The 25582-nt window shown below is 40.0% G+C and overlaps 1 protein-coding gene across 2 annotated transcripts in view; it reads left to right on the top strand.

Moving 5' to 3' along the window:
- LOC117415764 (inactive heparanase-2) overlaps nt 1-25582 on the top strand; it is a 75650-nt gene that overhangs the window by 39660 nt on the left and 10408 nt on the right. For both annotated transcript variants that reach the window (XM_034026552.3, XM_059026305.1), the window contains exons 4-10: nt 472-645; nt 1112-1286; nt 6100-6147; nt 8356-8449; nt 11664-11770; nt 12051-12165; nt 24429-24574. In XM_034026552.3, the coding sequence (XP_033882443.2) occupies nt 472-645; nt 1112-1286; nt 6100-6147; nt 8356-8449; nt 11664-11770; nt 12051-12165; nt 24429-24574 (859 nt within the window). The remainder of the gene's footprint in view (nt 1-471; nt 646-1111; nt 1287-6099; nt 6148-8355; nt 8450-11663; nt 11771-12050; nt 12166-24428; nt 24575-25582) is intronic.

The following is a 25582-nucleotide window of genomic DNA, read 5'->3' as shown; positions in this document are numbered from 1 at the left end:
GTGTGTTTCGTTAAGTGTATAAACAGTTTCTACATTCCTTTTACAATGAAATATTTATGGTGTCTGTTACTGTATACACAAATTAAAGCCTAATCTTATATTTTTTAATAGAACACTGATTGTATTTTAATAAAATGTTCACCTTTTTTTACACTTGTGAACAGCAAAGTAGTGCTTGTCAAAATATAAATATTCCACACTAACTCCTAGCTCCTAAAAGTCTCCATTTTATTCTCTTTTCTCTGGAGGTCTAAACTTTTTATTCAAAAAATATTTTCGCCAGCAAATTGACAGAGGGCTTTGTCCCCAGCATTGTCTTTCCTATATCATGTACTGTCCTTAATCCACCTCTGTGCAGATATAAGATTCAAGCTTTGTCAACCCCTAGCCAAACTCCTTACAAAGATGCAAAGAAAGACTTTCTAAAAGAGTAAAGAAACAAAGTTACAACTGCAAATCGCTTTCTCCCAGCCAGGTCTCTAGACAAACTCTACAACTTTGCCGACTGTGCTGGGCTGCGCCTCATTTTCGGGCTCAATGCCCTGCACCGAAACCCTGATAACTCCTGGAATGGATCCAGTGCCCTGAGCCTCCTCAAGTACAGCGCTAGCAAGAAGTACAACATCTCCTGGGAGCTGGGCAACGGTGAGTGCTGTAACTAAAGGAGCAGGTGGAGAATATAGTTAAGATAAGTAAAAAATATTCTTGCATTCCGTTATCATTTAAAAAAAAGGTGAAGTTGTGCGTCATCTTTAAGCTTCAAAAGAAACAATATTATATGCATAGAATCTGGAATGAAAAGAGGTGCTTCTTTCTTCCACAATAGAACTGAGCTGTGTTTTATATAGCACATACAGGTCTAAAAGGGCAGAAATTGCTTGTAACACTGTCCTGCCTCCGATTAGTCAATAAGGGTCCTCATGCCTTTCATGTGTTGCTGCTGGATCACCCAGCTCCAGAATGTGTGTAACAGTCATTGCTTAATTCATTTCTGATGTCATGTTCTCTGTAGTTCTGTTCTTCATGCCTTCTTGAATTACACCACGGGAAATACGCTGTTTTCATCTGAATACATTGTTAAGTTATTTTAAAAGTGCAAATGTCCCTGCAGAGCCCAACAGCTACCGGGCAATGGTGGGGCGCACTGTAAACGGCAGCCAGCTGGCTCGGGATTACCTCCAGCTTCGCAACCTTCTGCAGTCGGTGCGCTTCTACAACAATCGTGCCAGCCTCTACGGACCCAACATCGGGCGGCCCCGGAAGACCGCCATACTGCTGTTGGACGGGTGAGTGGCGCGAGGCTCAAGGGGGCACTGTGTGAGGGCTCTCGTTACTGGGTCTCAGCTGAAAGGAAATAGTAATGCTGTGCTTGATCAGGCTTCAATAGGGAATTATGTAAACTCCTGTTGTGTAGAGAGTTTAGAAAAGGAATTGTATGATGAGCAAAACCATTTTTTTTTTTTTTACTGTTGTACATCCTGGCAAATTACTGTGTGCTGGTAATTAACTTCTAATGATAGTCTGTGGTTCCTTTGTGTTAAGTTTAAACAAGATAAGACTATAACTTTTGGTCTAATGACAATTTTTGTAAACCATATCCTGTATATAGTGTTTGTCCATCTCAGTTCAGTCCCTATCTAACCAGGTGCTTGTGAAGTCTTTGTTTATCAGAGGGCCTCTCTGAACTCTTCGTGCTTTAGGTAGCACTCGCCTGAGAGGAGATGTTTATCTCACATCGAGCCAGCCCTTAATCCTGAGAGAACCGCAAAGATTAAACACTCTGTCGGCTAAATAAAGTGTCACTTGATTAATAATGTGGAAGTGCGATTTTCCACCTGTGCTGGGCTTCACACAGACTGAAAGCACTGGATCAGTGCTGTCTCCTGCTCGCAACCAGCTAGAACTCAGCCTTCCCTCACCCCAGAGCCAGGAGGTGTAAAACAATTCTAATTGGCCCTATTTCCTGTTGAAACTAATTATTTATTCATGTACAGTATTTGTTTTTCTCCACACTCATCCCTCTGAAATGTAACATCGCTTTTACAAGGGCTCACAATCCAACACTAAAGTCGTTTAAAATCTAAAGGCAAAGTGATATTCCTTTGAGGTTATAACTACTTGAGAATGTGCAGTGATCTTAGGACATGTGTTATAGCCTGGCTGTGTCAATAGGTTGATATATAAGGAATTAACCCTTTAATGCATTAAGATCTCTGAACACTGACTGGGGTTCAGAGTCTCCTTGAGGTAATGACAGCCATGGCAAGGTAGTTGCTCAATAATATTTCCAAAGTGACATTGCCATATAAATCTTGCATTTCATGAACTGTATCCTGTGCTCCCTCAATGAGACATGTCCAGGCAAATTGAGCGCATAAAATCTCTAGACATTGGGATTTGAAGTGAAGTATTAATAGATGTAGGCGGGACAGCCAGGCAGGTTGATAGACGACTTGAAAGGTGAACAGTCAAGGGGAGCTTGGTAGCAAAGCAGGCTACCCTTTCATGACTTTCACATTTGGAGGGCTGGGTTCAAAGTGATCAGAGTTCTGTGGTCTTAACCAAGCCCCCGTCTTCACATTACAAAACCACCTCACAATGGTGAGAGGGCCACGACTGAATGTGAAGATAACTTTCTTGTCAGGTGGATTTGCAGAGCTGTAATGAGAAGCACTTTTGGTGAATGTAGCTAGTTCTTGTACTTTTCATTGTCAGTTCACATCCTCGGTCCACCACTGCAGCAGTAAAAATGTCAGCGCCCCAGGTGAAAGAAAAATGTTCTTTCAGTCGGCTTTTAATACACTCAATGCAGAAGTTAATTGTCATGGATTGGTAGTTGTAAAAAATGAGGGAGGATAGCTTTTCTTATTTTAAAATCAACATATTAATGAATGGATTTATTGAATACCTGTCAATAAGTACTCAAGATCGCCTTTATGAGTAACAGGTTTCTGCATACTTCTATTTACCTGGATAAACCCCTTGAGATTAAATACCTTGGGCCATATTTTCAAAGCGTTTACTCCAGTCTTTAATTAACTCCTATTTTTTGAAAGAGGTAAACCACCTGTTACTTTTACAAAACTAGAACCAAACCACTACGTTATATATTTCAAGTCCTCTTACACATTTTACAAAACTAGAACCAAACCACTACGTTATATATTTCAAGTCCTCTTACACATTTTACAAAAATAGAACCAAACCACTACGTTATATATTTCAAGTCCTCTTACACACTCTCAAAGTGTGTTTCATTTTGTCACATTAACATGATTTTCTCTCCTTTTCAAAAAAGTTGATTGAAGAATGGAGAAAACACATTGAAAATATGACCCTTTTGTTTCTAATGGTCTCCAGATGAAGCAGCAGTTCACATTCACACCTCACAAATCTTACAACCACAGCACACAGTGTATACAGAGCAAAACGTGTTACCGGGGAAAACAAAATGTTTCAGATACTCACTGACTAAAGTTCTAATCAACTGCAGAATGGTGGTATTTTGTAGAGACAATGTGAGGCCACCCCAAACTAAAGCAGCTCAGAAAGTACTGAACCTTTTTTTTAACCTCTCAGGTTCAGATGTAATGACAGGCAGTGGTGTGGTCAAGCCGGAAAGCGCCACAAAACAGATCCGGTACTATTTTCTACAGGCAGCTCAGACAGTTCTGTCACTGACATACAGACACTAAAGCATTCTGAAGATATGGAGAAAGACACTAAAATGTGAATTCATATAATAATCCTTGTTTAAGAAAATCGCTATTTTAGTGGTGCTCCGCTTCCTTCAGATTTAGGACTACACCACTGACTACAGGATAATGCTGTAAATAACCACTGCATTATTAAGGTATAATTAGAGGGGAATGCTTAGTGAGAGAACCAGAGCACTACAGCCCTCATGTGGGAGAGGAACACTGGCACAGTTGGCTCAGTTTAAGACTTGCCTCTGTCTGTCAGCTTGAGTGTGATGTCTTAATGGGTTTCAGCTGGTTTAGTTGCACGTATGCATGCATGCATGTGAGTGTGAAAGTGCTTGTGTGATTTCGAGCTCCTGTCCAGTAAAGCTCCTTCAATAATCACAGGCACGCTCTGTAATTAGTAATCGCTTGTGTAATTCTCTCATCTGCTCTCTCATCGCCAGCTAGGGGCTGTAGATCACAGCCTGACAGTAAAAATGCACCTTCAGGGTTGGTGGGGAGCAGTAAGAGGGACTGCACTCAACACAGCAGTTACAAGGTTTCTAAATATTTACCACAACTGCTTCAGCCATAAGCCAAAATGCTGCCCCATCTCTGTGTCTCCTAACTTTACAGCAAACAAATTTAACACTTGAAAAATGGAGGTTCTAATAGTCTAATTAACAGACTGGAGCTGTATTTGTTTAAGTGCAATGTTCTTAAACTTGATTTGTTTTTGAGTTATAGTGCTATGGGTCTGTGATCTTCAAAGATGTAAGCATAATTTAGCCCACATGTTAACTCTGAGGTGTTTCCAGAACAATGTACAGACATCGTTTTTGATGTAAATACGTGACACTTCGGCTAATGCACCATCTTAAATTGTGATTTAGCTTCTTCTCTAGGTTTATGGGACTTTTTTAAATCCCAGATTCAAGGAATTATTGCATTTAACTAAATAAGTTCACTCTTATATTTGATGCTTTATTTTTTAATTAAACAGTGACATTATATGTTTGTAAACTGTGATACCAATATAAATGTGTCTTTTATCTTTTATAGACATAATAAAGTATTATGTAAAACATACAAGATACACAAAATGTAATTTTATGATTTTTTTTATTTTTATTTGATTAGTAGGGTAGGTCGGTTTAGTAACCTGTAGTTTTAAACAGTATTCAAGTATTTGCTACTCAACAGGGGGTGTGAATGCATAATGACAGGAGCTGTACTTCCTCAGTGGTAACTCCTACTGTACTTTTTAATCACCCTGATAATATAATGACCTGCCATTAATAGAAGTCCAGTTAAAATGCAATCCAACTGCACTCTGCAGTTACTAATTATCTTCCAATAAGTGCTCACTACAGCTGCCCTGTATTATATTTGTTATTTACAACGGGTAGTTTTCTTTTGCTCCAGAAAATCAGTGGATTTGAGTTTTTGTATCTCCAGAGATGCCAGATTTATGGTTACAGCCCTGCCCCTGTCCAGCACCCTGCTGAAAATCCAGTTACACAACTGCCTGCCCCTCTCCTCCTCTGTGGGTTTGGCTTTACAGAGCACATCTTGACAGATGACCACAAATGTTTAGAAATGAATCTTCTTCAAATGCTGACGCCACCCCTTGCAGCTACCAGTTTATGATTAATAGCAAAAAAGACTCTGACTGAACTTAGACACAAGACAAGCGAGAGAGGGAGCAGACAGGCGGCCAGGCTGATTTAGGAAGGCTTGGTCCCTACCGTGGCTGACGGTTGACCAGATATCAGTGAGTGTTTAATTATAAGCTGTTTTCCATGGGTGTGAGCTGATAAATGGGGGAGTATTTCTAGAGGCTTTTTCTGGAAATATTTTCCAAATTAGGAAATTTCTGCCATGCTTGTCTGGGATGTGATCCCAACACTTTGGTAAATATCCTCTCTCTCTCTCTCTCTCTCTCTCTCTCTCTCTCTCTCTCTCTCTCTCTCTCTCTCTCTCTCTCTCTCTCTCACTCACTCACTCACTCACTCACTCACTCACTCACTCACTCACTCACTCACTCACTCACTCACTCACTCACTCACTCACTCACACAAACACATATACACACCAAGATTTATACAGCAAGTAGTATTATTAGGTTTTAGTGTCTGTGTTGTCACAAAGAATAAATACCTAATAATTTGGCAGTGCTGGTACCAGGAGATGGAGAGGCTAAGGTTTAGATTCCCAGCAAAAAAAAAAAAGTTTTCCATCTGCCACTGGGACTGAGTTGAAAGCATTTTAAATCAGACCCCGTTGTTTCCATTGGCAGCAGGCAGAGGGCAATCTGCTTGGAATTTGGAAACTATCAGCCCCAAATAAAATTAACTCTGCATCTGCTCCTTTAAATATCATTCAAAATATAACCTATTTTTCATTTCCTTGTCAGGTTCATGAAGACTGCTGGCTCTGTTGTAGATACAGTTACATGGCAACAGTAGGTATTCTGCATTTGTTTTTTATTTGTTCCTTTTAATGCAGTATTTTAAGAGCAGCATGCGTTATATGCTGGAGGGAGTTGTGACTAGCATATTTTAATGAACAGTTTCAAAGGGATCTGATATACATTTTCTGTAAATTACTAAGAAGCTTGTAGAAACAATTCTGAGGTTTGTTATGGGGCATTTGAAAGCTCCCCCTAAAGACATAATAATCTTAATGTGCATTTCCACAGCTGTTTCTGAGGGCTAAAACTAGGCAAGCAAGTTTATTTGAATTATGATTTTACGTTTATTTGAAACTAGGCTGTCAGAGTTAGTGGTTAGGAAGTTACTACACCACATAATCACCTTATAGGAGACATACGTAATTCAAAGTTAATCAGAAGTGTCACCTAATTCTAGATGCTGAAATTATCTGGTGTATTAATCCTTAACAGACCAGGAGCAAGAGGTGACTTTTTTGTTGGGGGGTAGGGGGGGGGGGCAGGTTTATATCTGGTATTGCATTCCTTGAGGGGTTACGGAGGCATGCAGTGTTAATGATGCTATTATCTCATTATCTAGAATCCTTAACCTGTGTTTATGAACTTTATTGGCTGTAATGGTTTGTGCAGAATTGCTCCACACAAATCCTGCTGCAGGGAGACAGGGCTTGTGGGTTCAGTTCTGTTCCGTCCTGTGGAACGAAAGGGGGAGAATTTAGAACCCCTTTAGTGCTCTTACAAGCTGGCCCAGTCCATAGAAATATTCATGGGGTTGAAGGACTTGAGGCCAAAACGTTCTGAATCCTGTGCTATTTGCTGCGCTTGTCTCGTCTTCCACTCCTCACGACAGTAATATGTGACAGAAACAGGACATTTTCAAAGCAACAGCTTCATATGAAAACTATCCAATCACATAATTCTGAGGAGACACAGCTACTGGAAGTAAGATCCAGCTTAACCAGCTAAGAGCAACAAGCTACGTCTACATTCTGAGATTCACCTGTGACAAGATCAAGTAGCACACAGTATGTTTTAGCAAATGACATGGTCCATGTAACCTACTGGTAATATCTTAAATGTAGTTTGAACTCCTTGGATTAGTTAACATTATTATACAATCTGGATGATTCTCTGCTATAGGGGTGCCAAAAATGTGATCATATATCTGTCAAAAGTAATGCTCAAACAGATGTTTATGAAGCAAATTACTTTTATAAAGAATCTCCTTTTGGATTACAATATATACCACAAACAGGCAACACATAAACCAACAAGAGTGGAAGTTTATTATACAGGATAAATCCTTTCATTCATTATTATACAGGTTGAGTCATTTCATTCATTAAAGAGCCCCAGCTGTAATGGCACTCTATCTTCGATTGGCACGATGACGTAGTTTCAAAATGAACTAGAATTTCAGAAGAATCGGAAAGGCATTCCAGGCAGAGGCAGCTCAGAAGAAGCAAGCATTAGAAAAAACGTACACTTACAGCTTGTCTTCACTGGATAATGATAAAGGACCTTATGAATCTTAAGTATAATCTGTGTAAACTATGAAGGGACATGTAGATCTTTCTTGGGAGTCCTCTGTACCCAATGACCTTTGCCCCATTATTGCCATCAGATATTAAAAAAAAAAAATGCAAGATATGAATACGTTGAAACATTGTGAGATTAGTCAAATTGAAATGGTTCTGTTGGAATCCTAATTGATCACATGGAAATAAATGTAGATGCCTAGGATATTGAAAGGATATCTATATTAAAGAAAACAAACATGGTGACAGAGAGTAGGGATTGAGCCTTTCAACGGTTGCCCAAAATGAAAACGAAACCTTCACCATGTGCAAGTTTCAGAGGCTTTGCCGCTTAATATGAGAACCTTAAATGTATTCTCAGTGGCTGATCAGGCACATTAAGCACTGCCTGACTCAGAAAGCTGAGTTTAAAATGCTGCTGAGTGCACGCAAGATGGGTGTCAATCATACTGCATGTAACTTATCTGCACACTTTTCCAATAAGGATCCAGGGGGCTTGTTTTTTCAAGTGAAGCAGAAAGACTTACAGGACTATATCCTTACAGTCCTCTCTGATTCACTATAAGTAAGTTAGACCTCCACTGGCAATACATATACACAGAGAAATTCAAGCCCCAGACATATTCCCTTTATGATCTAATAGATGTGTTCTGATTGGTAATGATCTCTGTCTTCCACACAGTTATTACATTGATGGGCGGGTTGCCAAGGTTGCTGATTTCATGAAGACTCGTCTGCTGGACACTCTTACAGAGCAGATCTCCAAAGTGCTGAAGGTGATCTGAGCAGGGGGTGGATTAGGGGAGCAAATACACTTTTGAGATATAAATCATGGTATCTGAAATATTTGTAATGTAGTGTGTTGTAGGTTTTAGGCAGATACCTCTAAAGCTTGTTAATGGAACAAGGATTATAACTTTATTGTGTGCACGTTATCACCATCCATCCCTTATAATATATAATGGAGAATGTGTTTTCTAGAATTCTCTATTGATTCTGCTTTAATCAGGCTTACTAACTAATGTCCTTCTGAAAAGACTGCTAAAAACGGAATTTCTGAAGTAAGGTTATTTCACAAATGACCACTAGGGGCGTGCCACTGATGTAACTAGCGATTGCGAGTTAGCACATGTCAAATCTATAAAAAATCACAATTACTGAGGGGGCGGAAATCACAGCTGTTGGGATAATCTGACCGTGCTTGTTAACAGGCTTTCCTGCTGGACTAGTTTGTTTTAAAGCATAGTAAATAATGAATAAAACAGAGGACAGCAATAGAGAATGCTAGGAAATGACATATTGTGAAAATGAAGATTGATATAAAGTATCCATTTTACATGGAAAATAAGTAAAGGAAAGGTATTGAAACCACTTGACAAGGAGGAGCATCTTTCCAGTTCAGCCCGGGGATACTGTAGGTCTCCCTGCAACCTTTGGGATTGAAACTCCTGAACGCACACAAAAAGCTTTGAGCCAAAGCAAACATATCTGACAGCGTCCTTTGTGTGGAATGTTTCAGGATTAATTGGTTATAATATGGACTTTCTACTCTCAGCACATGAAAGAGATCAAGGGGAGTGTGCCAATAGGGTGTAGTGTCTGTTTTGATCTTTCGACAGGCTGTATGTGCATTTCTTGCCTTTGGCACAGTATAAATTATGATATTGCAAACCACGCCACATTGGCAAACTACAAATTAGTAGGTGATTTTGGCACACTTTTTATGGGCAAGTTGATCATAAATATGTGTTACACCCATTTGGCATGCATCTACATCGCTCAATGATAAACTGTTACTTCAGTGAATTATGGAAGGTAGGTGATTGTACCAGTTTAGTGAAAGCATAAAATCAGATTTCCATTTTATATTTTTGGTTTTGAATATGAAGAATGTGAATGCGCTGTACTACTTTAGAATGAAGACAGGGGTTTAAAATAAACACGTAAAAATGTTTTTAAACTTTTGGTACAACACAGGTGCTTTTTCTTTGGTTATGATGAGGTAGAATTTAGAAGAAACTAACTCAAGCAGACAAATGTTCCGTGCCTTCATCAGTCTGCTATTACAGATATCCATACTGCAAAATCTGGTCAGTTCAACATCTGATCGCATGCATTTTCAGCTTTTTGGTATTGTAAATGTAATTGATAACTCGAATACAGGCAGAAATAGAAATCCCAGTTTAGCCTCCATACATCAAAGCTTGCCATTAAATCAAGCGAAAGTGTGCCAGAAATCTGAAAGGTATTGTACCTGGGGTCTCGCTACATGTGGCTAAAGGATGATTGGTTAGATGACAGATGACGTGGATGACTGATCGCTGCGTGATTGACAGGAGATGGAGACTAGAAGGTTGGGATTGACACGCCCCGCAGACGTGCAGGTTTTATTTACATATAATACAGATAGGAACCCCACGTGACGCTACTTAGCAGTTTGTAGCGCACGTTGGACATACAGCCTGGCGTACAAAAGGCAAGAAAAACACTGTACAAAAAACTGTCAAATAAAAGGTGCCATGAAGACGGCTCGCGCTACTCCACTAACAAAATGGAGGTCCCGCTTCCACACCTGCCTGATATACTGGGTGGGATCTAGTATCCAGAAACTAACTCCCTGTCCCTCTGGCAGTTCACCCAACTCCAACCTTGGATATACACACGATCGTTGGTGCGTGGCTGCTTCCTTCTCCCAGAACAAACCCCCGACCACCTCCCGACCTTGTACTAAAAACACGATCGCCATTAGAGGTGGTCTCTTCATTTCCTGAATCCAGTCGTTCAGCAGCACAGACGGGCTGATGCTTCGGCAGCAGCAGTGCTCTGACCCCTACGGTTTACAGCAGCCTTGATCTGTATAATCAGGACCCTTTTGTTCCTGGCGCTCTGCTGCACCACGCCCCCTTGCTGATTAGGAGCTCACAGCTGGTTAACACACACACGCTGCTTGTACCCGCAACTAAACGCAGCAGGCAGGCTGCTACACACAGAGTGCCAGGTTCCCCATTAAAACAAATCTCTTTCTTATTTATATAATCGCAACACTTGTATTTACAATAAACAACTACAGAAGCTCCCTCCTTATGTGTATGACCCCAGCCCTGCTACAGGTATGCATCAGGTTTTTATGGTTGCCAGTCATTAATGAGAAAGGTGTTCTGTTCAGGTACTGTAATTACAGAGCACATCCCAGGTGTGGATGCTATAAACTCCATCCCTCTTCTATTTACTGCTCAGATCCATCATCCCTGCCTTAATAGGCTTTTAGGGTATAGAGGCAGAAGGGCAAGGTTAGGGTTAGGGTTAGGATTAATTTGTGTAAGGGACAACACTGTACTACAACCAGGAGTGGACACAAGATAGAATCCAGATTGAGTGAGAGTGACACAGCGGTTGACAAACCCCTGCAAATAAAATTATTCCCCAGTAAAATGGTGGTATCCCAAAAAAGTGACATGTTTCCACAGTATACACATCGCCAGTTTATTAATGTTGTAGTATGTGCATTATGTATTGGCAGAAATACAAATTATCATATTAATAATCATAATGGCATCAAACTTCTTAAAACACAACCACAGGAGTGGTGTCCTATTTGGCATGGTACTACTGAGCCAACTTAAAACTCTAGAAAGCAAGCCACAGGCGGCTCTGTAGAGCTGACATGATACAGAATCAGTAGTTAATTTGTGAGTTTTAAAAGGACATTGCATGTTGCTACTTGGGTAATAAAAAGGTGGGTGGTACCATAAAGAAGTTGGAAATTCTCTCAGGTTGTAGATGTGGCCTTGTGGTGCTACAGGTTAGTACAGTGCAAGTCAACCTTGCCTTCCAGCTTTTCATTAGAAGGCCATTTCCAGTCATGGCTCTTTAAGAGATGCTTTCCTCACAACCAGCGTGACTCTCAGCACTGGAGATGTGGGTGAATGTTTCACTGGAGCAGTAATAATATTTGAATGTGCCGTCCCTCCCTCCTGTCATTGCCTCCAGGCTGTGAAGACTCATGCTCCGGGTAAGAAGGTGTGGCTTGGTGGAGTCGGGCCAGCCTGGGCCGGGGGCATCAACAACCTATCAGACACCTACGCAGCCAGCTTCCTGTGAGTATTCACTGTCTAAACAAACTGTTGTACTGGACTGCCTCCCTGTCTCTGCCACAGCACAATATTTTAATCCTAGCTCCTATAGAGTGCTTTCAGTGCACTGAAGCAGCTATCAGCTTGAGCAAGGTGAAGTAAGTGACTGCAATAGGCCAACACACCAGCCCTAAGCTCTTTACCATTTGCGTGGTAATTTTGCAATTAGTCATGCTTTTTAAAGTTTTAACATTGAAGCTGTCTCTCTCTTCCTCCCCCACCACCCAACCCTCATATTTTCCAGGTGGCTAAATACACTGGGAATGTCTGCAATGCAAGGAATTGACGTTGTCATACGGCACTCATTTTTCGACTATGGATACAATCACTTGGTGGACCAGAACTTCAATCCTTTACCTGTGAGTTTCATTATATTAATATCAGTGTATGAATTCCAGTCTGCAATTGCTCAGGTCTTCTTGAAATACAGAAAACTGATCAGTTGTTGTCCTTACTGTGCTCTGCTTGTCGGTTTTGGTATTATTTTTCCTCCTCAAATATTTGAGATCAATATCCACAAAGAGCCTAATGAATTAACTTTTCTTAAGGGACAAGGGGAAACTATGTGCCAAAATGTTTAACATTGGCACTGTAATGATTCAACTAAAGACCAGGAAGTACAGTTTGAAAGACCAATGCCATATCTGTATGTCTTCAGTGATGTGGCTAACTGTACGATTTTGGATGCTTATTCTTGGGTAAAAGACAAATATGCTTCAAGTTGATGGGTTGAACAGTTGCAGCGTGAAATAATGTGCCCTGTGAAGTTTGAAGTTTGCAAAGTTGAATTCTGTGAGGGTTCCTCACCTCTTTTGATATGGTGAGTTTTTTTAATAGCCAAATGACAACTAAGTTTAGACAGTGCTGAAGAATTGAGAACAGAGTGTGCTAAGTACTCACTATGGTTGAAGGGTGACGGTCCTCTCAGTCCTATCTACTGAAGTATTTGGTTTTCATTGATTCCAAAGCCTTCCAGCACAAAGTGTTAGAACCCTGCAGGTGGAGCTGGTAGTGCCCTAACAAAGCAGAGTGAAACAGAGCATGCTGCAGGTTAGTGCCCTGATAGCAGAGTGAAACAGAGTATGCTGCAGGTTAGTGCCCTGACAGCAGAGTGAAACAGAGCATGCTGCAGGTTAGTGCCCTGACAGCAGAGTGAAACAGAGCATGTTGCAGGTTAGTGCCCTGACAGCAGAGTGAAACAGAGCATGCAGCATCCCTGAATCTCAGAACTCCTGACAGCGAGGCCTGGCCCGGCCTTTTGGCTCCTCTGGCACCTTGCAATTTTCCCGTGGGAGCTATTAGCTGAGATGAAAGCAGATTAATGGTGTTGAATGCAAGGGCACTCAGGAGAGCTGCACAGTGAAATATTAGCCCTTTGTCGGCAGCCCAGGTCAGCCCCCCTCCGCACATGTCCTCCCTATGTGGAACAGCCAGCTGCTGAGACATGCAACCCGAGCCTCCAGCGCACACAGGAGGGAGCCATTCCAGTCTCTGCAGCCCCACGATTTACCACGCTTTACTGTTAGACAGCTAGAGTGAAGTGCGCAGCAGCATTAACTACTAGGACTGCTTCCCAGTCCCGTAATGCTAACCTGGTACTGCAGTTCTCCAGCTTCTCCCAGCCTCTAAGCTGTAACTGCTAAGCCACACTCCTCCACTTACTTCTTACCACTTTACCTACCAGTGCCTAAGCTCTAAAAGTCTGGTCACTCTGCTTCCTGGTCAGGTTACACATTGTCATACTGCTTCATAACATTCACTACACAACTTTTAAAAACAGGTCTTAAAAATCTGTGGATATCTAGTAAAAATAAAAAAAATAACAGCAACTTTATCACCAAGCAATTATTATTATTATTATTATTATTATTATTATTATTATTATTATTATTATTATTATTATTATTATTTTTAAATACAGCAATTTAAAAAAAACCAATCACCATAGAAGGGTGTCTTCCTTTGATCTGTATACTTTTTTTTAGACCCAATTTTTAAAATAGACTCCGCATTTAGAGTCAAAGACATTTGCAGATAAGTGATTTGGAGTAGTGTCCGGATTTAGAGTATTGTAGCCTTAACAAAGCTCCTCAAAATAACTATAGTGTGTTTCTAATTTTATTGATGTGTTATAGGGTTTCAAAAAAAAACAGTTCACAAGAAAAAGTATTATGAAACTTGATGATTTTTTTTTTTTTGTTCAGCGGTTGGCAAGCCTGGTGTTTTTGCACTACAACTATTGCCCCCTACCAGGATCACAATGCTTTTAACATAACTGGCCGTCTGTGTGTGAACGGCCAGGCTCCCCGCTGCGAGAATGCGCAAACAGCCTCAGCTTGTCAGCCTGCCTAGAAATTTATAACCCAGCTCCATCCTTTAATCCCTAGTGCCCCAGTGAGAAGAGAGCAGTCAGGTTGAGTCCCTCTCTCTCAGAGCCTCGGGCCCCGCAATCCCAGCCCTGCAGCTCAGCTACCTACTTGTTTCGTCTACTTTTATTAACGGGGTGCGAACAAAATGCTTCCCTGAATGCGACGAAGGGAATGTAACACCTGGGGCCGGTTGTACTAAAGGGATCAAAAAACAGGATCGGATCATGAAAAGGCGTTGTACTAAGCGGATCAGGATAAAGCGCCACTGATCCAAAAATCTTGATCCGATCCTGGAGCTGCGCAGCCGTAACTAGAGAAACTGACCAATGAAAAGCGAGTATGCGTGACGCATTTAATTTAAAAGACATAAATCAGAAGTAACTACTGTACGTGTATAATTTAAAACTTCAGCGATTCTATAAAAACAGATCGAGTATATTAATACCAGTATATGGTTTTGTTTTGTTTTGTTTTGTTTTTTAACTTCTAAAATGTTTTAATAAATGTTACCGTAATCACGGCCGTGTGTATTTTCTGACGGACACACAGATATTTTACAGCGGTATAGCCTCCATACACACAAACATGTAGCTGCAGCGTCGATTCAAGGCAAATTATCAACACATTTTGAGCAAATGTAATCAAGTGCTGACAGACAACTGTAACTGGAAAATGTCGCGGACAGGGGGAGATTGGGGCTGTGAAAAGGTAAGCTTAAGTTATTGAGAAAAAAAGGAATGGGGGGGGGGGGGATGATATGCATTTAAAAAAAAAAAACTACAATGTTAAATCTAATTATTGACTTAATTGTAAGCGATACCATGAGAGCGCCATTATGACTTTGTCAACACAGAAAACGTAGAAATAATATTTATGAAACCTCATTACGCAGTCAGGTCTATTTCTTTTTGTAGCTATACGGTGAAAACAGAAATGTCAGATATAGCTAAACACAACTAAACTAGTATTGTACAAAGTTTATTTTTCTTTTTCTAATTGATATTATCTTAATACAGTACTGTTGCAGCTACTTTTAAATGCATTGTTGCTTAATGTTTTCTGAAACGTTAAATGATCTCTGTTTCAATCTATGTTTAGTTCCTCAATTTTTCAAAAGTGGGATCAAGTTCTGATCCTGCTCAAAAGCAAGATCAGGTTTCACCTCAGATTGAGCTCTGATCCGTTTAGTACAACGCAACTAGGATCAAGATCAACATCTGAGCCCGGATCCGGGATCGGATCCCTTTAGTACAACCAGCCCCTGAAGACCGATAGTTAAAATCCCCAAATGTGTTACTTTGGAATTTTTTTTTTAAGGTGGTTCAGAATTATCTGTAAAATCTCTATTCGGTGGTGACAGCACTCATGAACTTGTAGCCACGCAACAGTTTACAGGTAAATCGAGATACAGGGATTGATTTACACAGGTAAATAAAGTATATGCAGTAAATTATATTGGGTACAGAGTGGGCGGGCCATTTGTTTTGCATTATAAAATCCAATGAGGGAATATACAAAGCGATAATAAAGTCGAGGCTCTTATAAACTGGGTCTAATGCAGTTATATGAAGCCATATAAACAAGCATTATCCAGTATATTCACAACCCAGTGACATCCCTTTACATGGAATGTAAACTAAAGAAGACAGACTCCAAACTCTCAAGTACCTTCAAAGGAATACAAAACAGCATGGGAACTTGCAGCTTGTTGAGAATACCACTGCTAGAATTCTGACTAAAACCAGGAAAAGTGAACATATTACCCCTGTTTTGGCCTCTTTACACTGGCTCCCTGTGCCGTAAAGAATTGATTTTAAGAGTTTGCTGTTAACTTACAAGGCCCTGAATGGATTAGCACCTAGTTATTTGCAGGAGTTACTGACCCTGTATCTTCCAAACCACCTAGGATGTGGAGCTGCTGGTTATTCCTAGGGTCAACAAAAGCAACACAGGAGGTAGGGTTTTTTTTTTGTAGAGCTCCTAAATTATGGAATGCTCTGCCTTAGTTTGTCATGGAAGCTGGGACCGTTACAATTTTCAAGTCAAGACTAAAAACGCACTTTTATAAAATGGCTTTCTTATCTTAGTGGGTTTTAATGTAACTTTAAAATTGCTGCTTTTGTATTGTGTATACAGTTAATTAAATATGTTATTTAAATTGTCTGATTTGTGGCAGTTGTATGTGTGACATGCTATACAAATGTATTGTGGTTTGTGCGATACTTTTGTATAAAAAGCACTATATAAATGCAATAAATAAATAAATAAAATAACAGTATACAGAGCGACAGGGCACGAAAATAATTTTCCTTGTGATTCTGAAACTCAATATACAGCAGCTTTGTTAGGGAACTCCCATATTTCTGTAATTTTCTTTGGAGACTTGATTCCACAGGACAGGTCTTTGTTTCTTAGTTCATAAATTATGTTTAATCTGAAAAAGACATCTCTTCTACAAAATGTGCATAATTTCATAACAACATTAGTTGTTGCTGAATCCCATTCATTATCTTGTTCTGAAAGCAATGAGTAGATGTTGTATAGCATAAACAGAATTTATTCAGGATCCCTATTATATATATTCTCAACATTCCTGTAAGAAAAGAAATCTCCTTTTTCCTGGCCATAAAGGCAACATTTATAGACATTGCCTCACCCTGTAAACATTCTCAGCACATTTTCACATTACTTTTATATGTGCCCCCAATTACAGAGGCCTGCAGACCATATAAACCTTTATTTAATAAAGACTAATTTTTCTGTTTTCGCTTTGATCTGGGACTGACAAGAGAAGTCTTTGCAAGGGTTAGTTGATTTAACAAGAACTCCAAACCCTGCAGCATGAAACAAAGGGCAGCCTCACCACCCTCCCCTAATCTGCTAACACAAGTCCTGCTCCGAATCTCTCGGCAAAGACAAGAGGCAAAGACAAGAGGTCTGCATGAATGAGACAGAAGCACGCTGCTGTTCATTAGAGCTGAGCATCGCTCCAGTATTTACAGTATTTCAGTGTGCTCGAGGATGCAGTGACAGTGGTGGAGACCAGGAAATGGAGAGCTTTTGTAGACATTACAGAACATGATGGGAGAGTTGGAGGGCTGGTAAGTTCAGTAGACAAGCATTTTGGTTAGTAGCTTCATCAGTGCTCCCTTTTTAGTGCACATTAAAGTGTAGTACAGTTCTGGAATTCGGTTAGTGCTCTTCTAGTTCCCATTACCGTTTAGGGCAATAGCATGATGAAAACCGAGTAGTCTTGTGGTTGTGATGGTGTGCGAAATTGAGTTGGAAAGCTGAGAAAGGAGTGTTTTATCTACAAAAGTGCCAACCCCCAACCCCTTTGCACCTGCCTTTACTGCATCCAGGTTTTGTTCTTTGATTGAAGTTCTGTGTAACTTGGCAGCAAAGGAGAGACATCTGGAACCTTGTGCTCTCCACATGCCATTAAAGCCAGATGTTGAGAGGCTGGCAGTTATCATCATTGGTAGTATTTTTAAATAGGTATATCTTGCTACAAGCAGCATTTTCTCCATAGCCATCTCTCCTACCTGAACCGGTGTCCGAATCCAGCTATGAGGCAGTCCGTCCTAGCAGTGAGAGTTCAGGGACTCTGAGACAGTTTTCAGGGTCTAATAGTTAAAACTGTCATTGGTATTTTGGGATATCCGTGTCATCTGGGGGGACACCAAGGCCACAGTAGCAACTCTTTTCTCTGTCTGTAGAGACTGCAGGTTATAAACAGGTTTGGGAATAAAAGGGCTATAAACACAAGAGAGATTATTAACAACAGACCACTTTATAACCTAATGGCCGTGAAAGTATTATTATTATTATTATTATTATTATTATTATTATTATTATTATTATTATTATTAATAATAATAATAATAATAATAATAATAATAATAATAATAATAATAATAATAATAATAATAATAATAATAATAATAATAATATTTGTTATAAAGCCTCTAATGTTGTTGAAGCTGACACCCTGGGATCCTTCAAGAAGCTGCTTGATGAGATTCTGGGATCAATAAGCTACTAACAACCAAACGAGCAAGATGGGCCGAGTGGCCTCCTCTCATTTGTAAACTTTCTTATGCTCTTAAATCTGGTGTTTGTTTTGGTAGCCTGAGCCAGAATTTTTAAATGGGCCCCCTTCCCCTCCCCTCCCCTCCCACATTCACCTAAAAGTTGGTTTCTTATTCCAAAGCAAGATGTTATTACTCTGTAAATAAAGAAATGTACGCAGTCACCTATTTCAGTGGTTTCTTCCTCGCTTTCAGCTCGGTGAAAACATCAATGATTTTCGACATGTTCAGCTTATTTGCACGTTCATTCTCGATTGAGAACACGGCCAGACCACTCAGTCTTTCTTGGGATGTAATGCTACTCAGTCTTTCTTGGGATGTAATGCTACTCATTCTCGCGAGATCCCCTAAGTGAGATCTCGCACCCTTCAGCTAGCTACAGGGTCGTAATGAAAACCAGAGCTGGAATTAGAATGATAGGCTGGTAAATATTAATACATTATTAAACTATGCTGCCTACAACTAATGTCCTGTACTGCTTCCCCACAGATCAGCATTCAGATATTCAACTTAAACTACCCTTGTTGCACCCTCCCCAGGTTTACAGAATGATGGCTTAGTCATTTACACTATACATTTTACATAGCATGTGGCCTAGATCATTTTCTCCATCTTAAAACTCATTCAGACCCTTCTTTTCCTTCTTTTCAGTTCCCAAATCTCTCTCCCTCGGGCAACCTTGCTGTTGTACTCCAGGGAATTAGTGTGTATAACACAGCTTTCCAAGGACAGTCTATTTGGTGCCCGACACACCCGCTGTGACTGTCTTGGGAGGGGTGGAGGTCGCTCGGTACGGTTGTCTGGTTCAGTGTCCTCTTCTGAAACCTCCCAGTCATGTCCATGTGTCTCAGTCCAGTCCCTATCATTATTCCTGAATATATTTTCCAAGGGGCCTACTCTGTCAGGGGACTGATCACTAGTGGTATGGCTATTGAAGCTTTCCCTATGTTCAAGGCTACCTTCACTAACTCTTGCCCTGCCTGAGGCCACAGTACAGTTTTCAACATCCCCCTCTGGCAATAGGGGTCTCTCTTTCCTTGGGGGGTGGTAAGGCGTTGTTCTACTGCGCACTATCCCCATGACTTTGCACAGCTGCTGGATGAGATCACTCTCAAAGTTTCTGCCATGGTCTGCGTGTATCCTTTCTGGGATCCTGTAGTGGCAGATATACCTCTTCCACAAGACTTGGGCAACTGTGGAGGCTCTCTGGTCTTTCGTTGGGTAGGCTTGAGCGTACAACACTTCTTTCCAGTTGGTGGGGGTCTTCCAGTCCTGTACTTGTCGCACCTTTTCAGGGTCAGTGCCTGTACTTGTCACACATTATACATTGTGCTGGTCTCTAACGTAACACAGATCAGACTTGAAAACATGTTACAGACACCCATGCTAATCGGGAAAGTTCCACCTTTTGTACATTAGAGGGCGTAAGTAAAAACAAGTTACTGAGTGTGTTATGTAGTATGGAAAAGTTAACAATTGTTGCATAAAATTGCTTATATTGTTAAAATAACAAAGTTCTGTTTTCCTTACAGACAATTGAGGGTTTTCAGGTACATTAAAATACACTTGGTTTTATGTTGTAAAGTGTTAACTTTCTTGAGAAAAGATTATTTTGTGTGTTATTTCTAACCCAAATAAACAGTTGTTAACACTAGAAAACGCGAACCAGAAGGAAGGCTTTGGGGAGTTATCTTTTACTTAGAGAGACTGCCAGAGAAGCGAGATCTTTACAACACAGTGGCTGTTGTGTTCATAATTGGCTTCGGGAATTCAGAGTTTGCCTCTCACAATCGATACCCTGGCTAAGGAGAACGGTTATCCTGTAAATTGAAGCCTAACTCAACTGAAAGTGTACCTTTCTGATTCCTCATTTTGGTTTATAAAATATTATTGTGAAGCCACCGTCTGTGAAAATAAAAACATTTTCATCTACTTTTCGTGTGGACTGGTTTCTTAACAAAGAACGTGTGCATGCTATTGGAATACAAAACAACAGAGTTTGTTATACTACTAATGGAAATGCCCGTGCCTCACTGGCCTGGGCTGTTGCAGTAACAGTTATAAAAGGGCATAGTGAATAAAAAAGAACACGACAGAGAAAACAGCACCACTAAAAATACAGTTTAGAGCACGATTTCTTTGGTTTAATTAAATTAAAATCAGTGGCATACAGAACGTGGACTGGTTCTTGCTACTAGTAAAAAGAGACGAAGGAAGGTTCATTCATTTTCTTTGGGAATGTGTAGCCCACATATGCAGGGTTGACCCAAACCCTCTATATATTTGTGAGAGGTGTATATCCACCCCTCACTCGGCATGTGGGGGTGCGGTAGCACCCCCACTTTCCGCGTCCCTGATTTAAGATGTTATAAACTGCAGGGCTTGCATATCGTTCGTCTCGTTACTTCTTCTACCAAATGTTTAGACCTCATGCATAACCCCATTTGTTAATAATGACATGTCTAATTCTGCACAAAAACTAATTCTGCTTCACCGTACCATTGTTTGGCGCCTTCGAACACTCACAGTAGCAGCTCTTGTCATTGTCTCAACGGAAGAGAATTTCAACGGGACGCTTGCAAAAACCTGATGCGCGTTACTTAATCCAACCCATATATATTAAAACCCCACCGGATAGGTTACTAATTCAAGAGCTATGTTTTCCTGACACATACCACTAACCAATCATCAATTTTTTGGGCGTCAGCATTGTGGGTAGTTTCGCAGTACTGCCCCCAACGTACTGATGTTTTTTAAACGTATTTGACATTTTTTAAATGTTCAGTGTCAGATTATCATGCTGTCGGGTATGCAGAAAGTTTAAAAGGTATTAAATGTATTAAGAATAAAATTGTAGTTTGAACAGTGAGGCTGGGTCCAAATAGGAAGACAGCAACCGGAAATGGCTGCGCCATGCCCTTCACTCAACGTCTAGTCTCAAAATTCATGCTTGTCCTTGCAAAAAACTTTTATACAATGAAATCTACCAAGAAAATGTTCTCTTTTTTGTGCCGAATGTAATCTAGCTGAATTTTACAACCCAAAGAATGATATTTTGTGAGATTTAGATATTTTGAGAAATAATTATTACAATTAATGACAGGTTTCATTGTCTTTTGAGATATGTTGTGATTTTAGAACTCAATGTAAAACTACTTAAATATACTAAAATAGTTTAAGACAGACGTGTAGTGAAGAAAAAGTTGTATTCGAAAATATATTTGTTTTGCAATTGATGATTACTGGGATAATCTTACATCGATTTCAAAATTCCTGCATTCACGATTCGTGCACACGGGCAGAAGCTGATCACGCTCTGTTCGCCCGCTCTCTTGTGCTTCGTCTTGACTACCTCCACATAACTGCTGACACTTCAGTGCTGAAACTCTGTTAGATTTGTGTTTGGACAAAGTCTTGGGTCTCCGCAACGGTCGGTATAGATATTTGAAATCTGATTTATTATTTAAAATCCTCATAAAATTCTGCATTTTTTACAGCTAACTTAGAAAGAGTTATTATAATTTGTTTGTATTTCTTTTGGGGAGTGTCGCGACTTACATATATATATATATATATATATATATATATATATATATATATATATATATATATATATAACATATATAATGTAATAATTTCAGATCAAAACACATTTTATCATTGGAAACAGCTACTTAATGCCTTATTGTGGATATATTGGGTTTTAATTTCTGATTTAAAGTTGAGAAACTACAATGGCTGTGGTCATTTTAATACGGCACTACAGGATTAAAACCAAAGGGTTTTAACTATAGGGTTAAAACCAAAGTTACTGGCGTATTTGGTGGTGTGTGCTGGCTTGTGGAAAGGTGCCGGCTAGTCCTTTAATTCGTTTGTCATTATTCATTAGGCCTACTGTTTTATTTTATTTTATGAGTATTTTGAACAGAAAAATGTTCACATATTTTGTTTATCCCTTTTGAAGTGCGAGTGGGCCCCAAAGACTTGTGGGCCCTGGAGCAGCTGCACCACCTGCACTTATGATAGCTATGCCCCTGCTGGGTCTGTAAGTCTAGTAAAGGGGTTACCTCCCAGCTTTGGGTGGCCGGGTCCCTCCTCTTCCCAACAACCAGCTTTATTTTATTCCAGAATCCGTAAACACTATTAAGCTGTAAATTAGCTTTTAAAAAGTGCTTTTAAAAAGAAGCCCTTAAACACTGCCATATGCAGGATTGCATGGGAACTTCCTGATGGAAACATGTTTATCTGAACTGCTCAATTAGGTGTTGAAGCTGGGAACTAGGGAGAGAGAGGGAGAGAGAGGGAGAGGGAGAGGGAGAGAGAGGTAGAGGGAGAGGCTCCACTGCCAGCTGAACACTTCTTCATTTCTCTATTAAATATTGCCTGTCAGACATATATTTATATGTTTATCTTAACAGGCCCTGTTCTTAAAGCTTTGGTTATATGAAGAATGTCTTCTTTAATGCAAAAAATAAACAGCTTGAAATAAAAAAAACTGTGTTTTAAAGACAGTCTAGAATAGTTTCACGGTCTGATGTCTATTTCCAGCTGCCTTTGGGATTGAATTGAAACCCATTGGAAATTCATCCCTTTTGTTTCCATCAGTCATCAGACCAAAATCAACACGCTTTGAACTGGAAGTCTGAAAGTTTGAAATCCAAACTGATAGAACTTGATAATCAGTTTATTTAGACAAATCCACGAGACCCAGAATCTTAGTCTTGCCTGTAAGTCTGTTGCAGATGACTAAGCAATGAAACAAACATACTATTTTCATGGCTTGACCATGTATCTGTTTGGATGTTTAGTTTTGAAAAACTGAGGGACTGTGAAGTTGCAGTTATAGAAACTAACTGCAAGAGTAGTTGTTAGACTGTATATATCTGAGATACAGCAGCAAGAGGATAGTGTAGTCAGACCAGTTTGTCCTCCTGCCACTCGACAAGCTCCTGGATTATGGGCCTTTTTAGGGAAGATATTTTCCCTGGCTCCGTTCCCTCTGCAGTGTAGCTGTAAATCTGTGATTCCTGTGGTCAAATTAGGAAGAATAGTTACTGAGTTGTGAAACAGTAATTTGAACTGGACGGATTACAGTGTAAAACCATTAAATCAATTCCACAAGGCAAACTGGATTGTAACACACAATAAATAAATTATTTCTGTTTCCAAGATTCCCTCAAATCAAGAAAGATCATTAAGGGCTTACACTGCTTGAAGAAATTTCTGGTGACACAGGATGTGTCAGAATTATCATCTTCTGTATAACTGAGTGCTCTTTGCACTATAAATGTATTGAGAGTTCCAGGATACTAAAGCCCTGTTAGCTAATGTCTATTGTACTTGGAACTTTCATGGCTGAGGTAATCCCTGAGTTTTATATGCCCACTGTTCAATTCTAATGTTAGAAGAATCTTGCATGTATACTTTAATAATAAAACCTGGTTTTGTTCAGTTCCCTATTATGTAAGAACTAATGGCACTTGTGTGGTGAAAGCAGTATCTCCAGCAGACTGGCAATTGTTCAGTGCATGTTCAACACCTGTTATAATTTAGGGTTGTCCTCAAATGAGCGTAAACCTTCTGATATTTATATAATACAGTGCTGACAGCTATATATATATATATATATATATATATATATATCTCATCCTACATGTAATCTGCTGTGCAAACGGTATAAAGCGAAGCATTAGCTTCAAAAACTATCCCCATTTCTTGCCAGAACGCCACAACGTACAAGACTATTTGCTCATCAGCAACGGCCAAAGTTAAAAGCAGTGCTTCCATTTGTGACGCACATTTAAAACGGTAAATGGAAACAAAGAGCAGATGCATTGAATTGAATGTGAATCTCCCACGAATCAATACTGTACTAACATGTAACAGATGGAAAAAAAGGCATTTATTTATGTGAAGGTGTTTATTTCAAAGGATGTGCTGCATTTGAAAATAATAAAGCCTTATGTGGACAGTTTATATTATACAAAAATAATATATTATACAAAAATAATATTTAGATATCCATCAAAGAAGTTACAGTGAGCTTCCAATTCAAATATCTTGTCAATGCTGGCAATGAGTGTGTCGATAAAAGCACCACTCAGAATTCTTGAGGTACTGCTAATTGTGTTCTAATTGTAATGGTATTCATTTTTCTTGTAGGATTACTGGCTGTCGCTGCTCTTCAAGCACTTGGTGGGTCCCCGGGTCCTGGCCGTGCACGTCGCTGGTCTGCAGAGGAAACCCCGTCCTGGCAGAGTCATCCGGGACAAACTGCGCATCTACGCACACTGTACCAGCTTCCAAAAGTGAGTCCCACCCAGATGAGCAAGCACCCGCCAATGACACAAGGGTGTACAGACCTGTGCCTCTCCGTAGAGTTTTACACGACGTCTAGGAACCTCTTATCCAATTGACACGAAACTTAACAAAAAAAGTATTAAAATCTGGCTTTTAGTTTTTGTACGTACAGTATGCCACACTTACGCTTATCTAGAGAACCACTTATCCAAGTGTGATGAAACATAGTTACAACATTATTTACCACAAGTAATTGAGTATCACCATCTGGTTATATATGGAACCTTACAGCGTGTACATTTGTACATTTTTACTACTTATTTGCCACTAGCTGTAATTTAGTTTTTATAGTAGCGGCAGGGGTGTACTGTAAGTTACCAAATACTTGTTCAGTTTGTGGTTGACAGTAATAGTTTCTGGTCCGAGGCTGCTTGTGGTCTGTAGTAATATGTCCAATCACCAGGGCTTCTTGAAACAAGCTCTCCTGTGCAAATGGGTTGCCTTGTTTACAAAAATGAACTTTCTATATAGTAAATAAGGAAACAGGCCTCTTTGGGCATGATCGTGGGTTTGTTTCTTCAGGAACAGTAACCTCTGTTCCTAAGGGATGTAAGGACATCTGGTAAGCGAACCCAACGAGGAAAGCGTAAATGTATAACTCCTTATCTGACAATAATAAAGATATATAAATAACAGACTTCAGACACCCAATCTTTTGGAGAGCAGAGCCATAAAAGTTAACGAGTATCAATTATCAAGCGCGCTGGGGCCCTTTTTTAAAGTGAAAGAGCTGCTGAAAGGTGCCTGGTACCTTCATCCCGTCTCAGATACGTTTGGACTACAGGGCGAACAATAGACAGGTCTGTCCTGTGACAAGATAAAAAGTGCCATCATCCCCTCTGAAGACAGTTATCATTTAACCAGGATGATATTTACCAGACCCCAGGCTTGTCAACACCAGAATAGATTTACTCCCCACGCCCCGCCTTGAGAGAAACTCTCGATTTCAAACAGTC

The sequence above is a fragment of the Acipenser ruthenus genome, chromosome 7 (assembly GCF_902713425.1).
Source record: "Acipenser ruthenus chromosome 7, fAciRut3.2 maternal haplotype, whole genome shotgun sequence".
Lineage (NCBI taxonomy): Eukaryota > Metazoa > Chordata > Actinopteri > Acipenseriformes > Acipenseridae > Acipenser > Acipenser ruthenus.
Note: the sequence above shows the minus strand (reverse complement) of the source record. Positions and strands in the feature narration are given on the sequence as shown.